General features: G+C 37.4%; 1 protein-coding gene across 1 annotated transcript; it reads left to right on the forward strand.

The window, feature by feature from the left end:
- The first annotated feature begins 108 nt into the window (after positions 1–108).
- On the forward strand, positions 109–3,149 carry MED4 (mediator complex subunit 4). Its single transcript, XM_022085712.2, has 5 exons — positions 109–309; positions 1,122–1,356; positions 1,705–1,876; positions 2,164–2,283; positions 2,800–3,149. The coding sequence occupies exons 1-5, from the start codon at positions 200–202 to the stop codon at positions 2,967–2,969; spliced, it is 807 nt and encodes a 268-aa protein (XP_021941404.1). The 5' UTR covers positions 109–199; the 3' UTR covers positions 2,970–3,149.
- The last annotated feature ends 4,551 nt before the right edge of the window (positions 3,150–7,700 follow it).

A 7,700-nucleotide genomic window follows, 5' to 3' on the forward strand; every position in this document is an offset into this window, starting at 1 on the left:
GAAAAGCATAGAATAGAATTTATTTACATTCAATAGGTCCTTCATAGGCCTAAGCCAAGGATGTAGGACATGTCATAGCACAAATGCAATACTTGTTTCTAGTACAAATATAAATACATTGTTATAACAGTGATATAAACTTTTAGCCAAGAAAGATCAGCTGGGAGAGAAATTCGAGTGCGTATGTTGTCAGAGCGCGATGTTTGTAATTGAGGATATGTTGGAGCGAAAAAAAGTCATGGCGTCAAATGGTGTGAGCACTGGTGAAAAGCTGCTAGCATTAATTGATGATATAGAATTAATTTCAAAGTACGTAATTATGAGTCACTTACTTAATTAATCTCGTCATTTCTCAGAGTTTATATTCAATAGAAATTAATTAGAATAATGGCAAGCACTAAAAAGAGGGCCTCATATAGGGAATTGTCTAAGAAATTTAATATTCTTCCACTAGCCAGCATGCTCTCATTAGCACTTGTAGTTGACAACATAGAAGAATTTTAAAGAAACCCAAATATCTACAATATAAGTACAAGATACAGATATAACCTTTATGTGCCAAACACTAACCTCAGTAAATATTTAAAAGGACTTGTGTTATAATTTTTGCAGAAATACTGTAGTTGACTAAATTACTGTCATAACTATGTAACTTCTATTTATATTATAAAAAAGTTTTGTATTTGTGCTATGACATGTTCAGCACTCTTGGCTTGAGCTGATGAAGGATCTGTGGAATGTAAATAAATTCTGTTCTAGTCTATTTACATTATTTTAATAAACGTGTTTATGGCAACTAAAATGAATTTATATATATTTAGATACACAATCTCAGTAACAGTAATAGAATTATTGTTTTCATTGTTCAGAGAAAACAGAATTTAATCTTTGGGACCATATAAATGAGTTTTCAGGTTTGATATTGAAGTTAGTTAAAGGCTCAATGAGATATACAATCGTGCTTGCTTGTTATCACATACGAATGTGATTACTGTACTCAGAAGTTCTTGCAGTTTAATTACTGCACTGGTTATGTTGCTCTTGACTTTAAATTCCCAATAATATGGTGGGATAAAGTAACTTTTTGGTATTATGAATATATGAATCATTTTCTGATATAGGGAATTAATTGAGAACACCATTGCACAAAAACATCAGAAACTATCAAGCTCTGAGCATTTATTAATTACTGAGTTATTGGTGGCCAAGGATAGTGAACTGAAAGAGGCTCTTAAATTGGCAAGAGAACAAGCCAAAATTAACCACAAGATGGAAGCTTTGAAAGGGGAAGTTGAAAGACAAGACCAGTACATTCAGCAGCTGCAGCGGCAATTGAAAGAAGCAGAACAAATCCTTGTAAGTGAATACTATACCATGTTTCAGCCCTCACATGATGATAATCTGAGTGACCAGAGATTGACTAATGCCATTTGTTTCTGCATGTACAAGTAAATTTGCAATGGACAAACATATGTTCAACAAGAATTTACTGTATCAACACACTAAAACAAAAGATACTCAGAGACATTTTATGCTTAATATGCATATTCTTATTTTTAACTTGCTGATGCCTGAGCATTTATTGTGTGTGTAAAACAGATACACAGATAATCATATGATTATACTGTTACTGGTATCATATCATTCAGTGCATTAGAAATTCAAGTTCACAAAATTTAAGACAATTGTTATTTTTGCTTGTAGGCAACTGCTATCTATCAAGCTAAACAAAAACTTCAATCCATCGCAAGAGCCAACAAGCGACCAGTACCTTCAGAAGACTTAATCAAGTTTGCTCATAGAATTAGTGCATCTAATGCTGTGTGCGCTCCACTGACATGGCAACAAGGTGATCCTAGGCGACCATATCCTACAGGTATCATTCACTATTGAAGACTCCAAGACAGGCTAGAAGTTGACAGCTGAATACATGAAAGCCAGTGAAATGCCACTAATCAGATAATGTGTGGTTTATATTCATTTGAGATGTGTGCCAAAGCACTGAATGTATTTTCTGTGTTATTAGTAATTTTCTTCAATCCCTCCTCTCAAATGTTGTTCTTGCCATTTTTTATTCTGCAGTACATAATATTTTTTGAGAAATACTGTGAAACTAAGAAACAGACAGGATCTTACTATGATGATAATATCTTTGTATTCTAGATATTGAGATGCGTCTGGGATGCCTTGGTCGTTTGAGTGATCTCCCAATAAATGGTCATCTTTTGCAGCAACAGAACAGTCTCTCTGATCTACACAGGACGGGCCATCCACCTGGATCAGGTCAGTTTTTTAGGTCTTAACACTCAACAACAGTCAGAATATTTTGTTGCGGCTGATGCATTCAGTCATGGTCTTATTGACCTTCGTGGCCTATTCCGTAAGAACAGTGGTGAAGGAATTTGTTTCTGAAATAAGGACTACTATATAGTGGATTGTGCTACTTACTATACAGAATGGAGATGACTTCTCAGATGTTGCACTGTATAGTCTTATAGAAATTGACCAACATCTATATCTTCCCTTGTTTCTTGAAATTGCTTAACCTACGCTGTAACTTTTGTTAGGTCATTGCCCCTTCTCCATAAACATGCTGTAATATATAACTAAAAATGTGTTAATTCTTTCTTCAAACTGTTTTTTTCCCCTTATTTGAAACAAAATGGTGATGGGTTCTTGTACCATATAATCTGACAAACTTCTATGAGACTACGTAGCACAACAACCAAGAATGCAGCCATCTTCTTACTCACTGCCATGAGAACCAGAAATCTTACAAAGTAGTGATGATTCTTTCAGAGCTTCCTGCATCCCAGCAGAACCAATTTGCATGGCATCCATCCGGTGAAATCCACATGACAGTTGGGGGACAAGGGAGTGTTTCTATGGATACCAGGAATCACACTACAGAGGATGTAGAAGTGATGTCAACAGACTCCAGCAGCAGCTCCTCAAGTGACTCCCAGTGATAGATTTGCAAGATACAAATAATCACTTAGTTATGTGTTTTGTTTAAAGGAGAAAAGTGTCAAATGTGCTGAAGTGATTTGTATTGAATTCAGAGACCAGATTCAGTGAGTGTTACAAAGGATAAGTTAATATTCATTTCTGCTTATTTAATTTGTGTTAATAAAGTATATTGAACATTATTTTGAATTTGGATTCATTGTTATAACTAGTTTAGTTTCTTCATTTTATAAAATAATTGGCAGACTGTCTCGCTGCATGGAATGCATTTTATAACTGACAAGTTCTTATAAAAATTGATATTACATTCTTGCCTTTGAAAGCCATTCTACGTCAGTACCTTGTATGTGTCTATGGAGACAAAGACAAAATGGTAGTGACATTATTGTAATTTAACGTGAAACCTTTTTAGTGTTGTCTGATGATGTTTCATCATAAACTGTTTGAATTTTTCAAATAAATTTTGGTGTAGAGTGTCAATTTATAATACATAAACAGTGATTAAGTTTGTTACAAATTTGTTAGGTACAGGAACAAAGGTTTTATAAACATGAGGACCTTCCCAATTTTGTCCACTTCTAATAACACTATTAGATATGATTAAATAAAAAAAGTAAATTATGTATTGGAGAAAGTGAGAAATAAAGACAATAGTTTGATGAAATCGCCTCAAAAGGAGAGACTACTTAAGACATTTACATTTTTTTTGTACCATCGGGTCGGAGCCAACCCCTGGTGACATTATGAACAAGTTCCCTCTGACAGGGACCTGTTCATATGTTTCCTCATCATATGATCCAGAAGTGGTTTGCCATTGCCTTCTTCTGTGCGTAAATGATGATGAAAATGGAGTAATTGTTGGGATGCCACGGAGAAACCGGGAAAGCCCCGGAGGAAAATTGTGATACCTGGACCACGGCCTTGCCCAACACAAGTTGTAAATCCGGGCACAACCGGGAATCGAACCCGGGACCCCAGGATTACAAGGCCAGCATCTGACCACTAGACATTTACATATACATTAGAGGAAATTTTTAAAATAAATATTCTGAAGTTCTTTGAGAATATGTAAACTGGACCAAAGCAAGCTTTTATGAACACGCACTTCTATCTGAGACTGACAACAATGAAGAAGGAATTAAGACTCAGACTGCAGATTCATAATGTTCAATACTTGTGGGCATGCAGCTTTCCAATGAAGCGCTTCTTAAGTTACTATAAAAGCATAAACATTTCTAATTACAATTATGGCCTAACCCAACTTTCTGACCTTGGTCAAATGTGTCATTAAGACAATAATTACCCACATCAGGATTTACAGCTGAGAAAAGGAAGATGTGGCTGAATTTGGCGAGTCAGTGCCAGAGAGGTAGTATTCAAATCATTAAAATCATAATAATTTAAATCACCTAAAATGCCTTCCATGTTATTTTTTCTTAAGGACCTTCATTAGTCAATCTTGCCTAGGGTCTCACAATTGTCTGTGCCATCACTGCTGCTCAGAGCATACTGAATGAATGATGGAAGTCCCTCCAAAATCAAAACTTGTATATCCTCTCCTCAGCTATCCATTCACTGGTTTTTTCTAGGGCAATTCACAATTATTCGGCTAGACAAGAAATTCTGATTTTATGGAATCTGAAGGTTAATCACTGTAAAAGGAAAAGTATGGCAACAATTTAAGGAGAAAAGGCAATTTTAATACTTAGGAGTGTAGGTGTGAGGCCCATCCATGTGCTAGGACCTGGACCATCAATCAGTTTGCTCACCCCCTTCACCACTGCTGAGGTGCCCACCCAACTTTGTACTGAAAAGGGTACCAGGAGCTCATTCACCAGAGTAAAGGCACTTGGTGCATGAGTTGATCAACTTTTGACGTAGTGTCAAGTTTAAAAATTTAAGGAGCTCCTGTAAGATATCAGGCTTGGTCACAACAGCCACTTCTTTCCTTTCAATGGTCAATAATGACAGAATGAGGGGTCAGCTCTTTTCATGGGCCAGGAAGTTGTCTTATCCTTCATAAGAATGGGGACCTATGATACGAGGTGCGATCAGAAAATTTACAAACTGTGTCAATAGAGGGCGAACCGGATGTAGTACGAGCTTCTGCCGCTAGGGGGTGCGGCCTACATTCATAGTGAATAGGTGTGCCAGCCGGCATCATCGAATTAGCATTTGTTTCTTAGTTACGGGCGTTTTGGTAGTGCATTACACCGACCCTCCTGCGATTTCGGAATGGTGTGTGCATCAAATTTTTCCAAAGACTCGCCAAAACGGCTACGGAAACCTATGAAATGCTAAAGCAAGCATTTGGGGAGTCCGCAATGGGTCGTGCACAAACTTTTGTGTGGCATTCACGTTTTAAAAATGGCCGAACCTCTGTCGATGATGACGAGCGTTCTGGACGACCATCTCCGAGCACAACGCCCGAAAATGTTACGAAGATTCGGCAGGCCATTCACGAAGATCGACGTCGTACCATCAACGACTTGTGCGACATTGTTGGGATAGGCTATGGGACCTGTCAGCTGATTCTAAAGAAAGAACTCCACATGCGACGCATCATGACAACGCGCCAGCGCACACCGCCCTCAAAGTTCGGCAGTTTTTGGCCTCAAACACCATGGCCGTCATCCCGCACCCTCCTTATTCGACGTGTGACTTCTTCCTCTTCCCAAAGATGAAAATTCAGCTAAAGGGAAGGAGATTTGAGACGATAGAAGAGATTCAGGCAGAATCGCAGATGGTGCTTGACAGGCTGACAAAGAAAGATTTCCAGGGATGCTTCCAGGCTTGGCAGCAGCGCTGGGATCGTTGTGTTCACTCCCAGGGGAACTACTTCGAGAGTGATGGATGAATTTAATACCTGAGATAAGTGTACGGGTTTTTATAGGCGCAGTCTTGAAACTTTCCGATCGCACCTCGTATGTCAGTTACTGCTCTCAGCTGCATATCTGTCTCCCCCAATAGGACATACAAAAATTTCCAGTTCTAAGTTGGCGAAATTTACTTTGTTCTATGTTTATGAACCAAACAATTTTATATAAAACAAGTATTTTCATAAAAGATTTTCCATACAAGTAGCTCTCATCACCATCTCAAAGATTTATTAGAACATTTCCTGGTAATCATAAACATATACAGAAATAAATGTCATTTGTGCCTCTGCAGTCTTCTAACATGTATATTTCTAGTTGTGTTTGTTAATAATGTATTGAATAAAAATTGTATTTGTGTGTAATGTTTATCTTTAATACTATTGAACTTCGTCCACAATAAAGTGATATTAAGACTGTACAGTGAATAAACACCAAAGTATGAACCTAATAATCAGATTAAATTATGGTAACATTTAACCGCTATAAATAAAATATTGGTCAGAGAAGGGTGTAATATCACAAAAGAATGGTTAAACGGATGTGGAAAATCTGTAGAGTAAATAGAGAGTTCGTATAATAAATGAATGAATGAACAGGGGTAGGTGATTAGCTACACTAACACCATCACCCTCTATGATCTACTGTGCATTTGCCTTTTGTGCGTAGTTCTCTAGAAGTTGACATGTACTGTTGCTGCACCTTCGTGTCCACCCCTTCAACACTATTCGTATACACAATGCACTGCAATACTGGCACAGATAATAGCAACTACCAACTACCAACAGGAACACAAGGTGCATAGGCAAATTGCGCATGCGCATTAATATCACCCCTTCTCCAAGTGAACTTCTCTTGACGCGCCGACAGTGTAGTCGCAAATAACGCACATTTTGTTGAAACAATAATTGTAGTCCTGATAATAAAAATTATTTTTGTGGAATATATTACGACATACGGCCCTGCAAAATTTTTAATTTACTTTCAGTCTGACTAACAGAATGACTGAATGAATGACAGGCTAACAAAAGAACCATTTGAGTTACAGATATGGAAAATAGATTATAAACTACCTTCAAATCATGTACCTTGTGAAATATTGTTAAAAGTAAACATTTTCATCAGACCACATACAATAAATCAATCCGGGTTGGGTCTGAAGACATTGGCAGCCAAGGTATTGGGTCACGATGACCAATCCAACGATTTTCGTAACAGCCGTAACTTAATAATAAAGAACGTCACCAGTGCTGCTATTTATCAAAGCACATATAAAAAGGCATTTTTTGTTTACACAGCATGAAATGTCCACAGATCCGCAGCCACCACCAATATTGTATTTATATATTTTACTCGAAATCCTCCCCCCCCACACACACACACACGACATGATATATGGAAGACTGGTTGTGAGACACTCTGTACAAATTATTTGTATCTGTAATAAATGAGCATCAGGCCCACTGAAGTACGAAAATCGTACAGCAATGTTTCATACGTGTCTTCCGCAGGTTTGCAGTTAACCTATCGGTCACATTACTAACCAGCCTAACCGGATTCATTTCTCCCAGCCTCTTTAGGTGAATATCGGGTAATACCTTTAAATAGGACACTACTGTCTCCTTCCAAATTTTCATCTGCTCACTAACCACGACATTTTCATCATTCAAAGCTATATGAGATCTGAAGCTAGACATGTTAAATAAACTAAGAATCGATTAATCCAAAATTGAATTCAACTTTACAATCTTGTTAAATTTATGGTATTTTTCTTATTGGGATAGACTTTCTTGCCGTCACTGACAAAAGATAGCTAATTTCGTCATAGAACCTCGAGCAATTTAGGAACACACAATG

This window comes from Zootermopsis nevadensis, unplaced genomic scaffold (assembly GCF_977971745.1).
Source record: "Zootermopsis nevadensis isolate Lab colony 2312 unplaced genomic scaffold, Znev_1.0 Znev_ptg000012l, whole genome shotgun sequence".
Lineage (NCBI taxonomy): Eukaryota > Metazoa > Arthropoda > Insecta > Blattodea > Termopsidae > Zootermopsis > Zootermopsis nevadensis.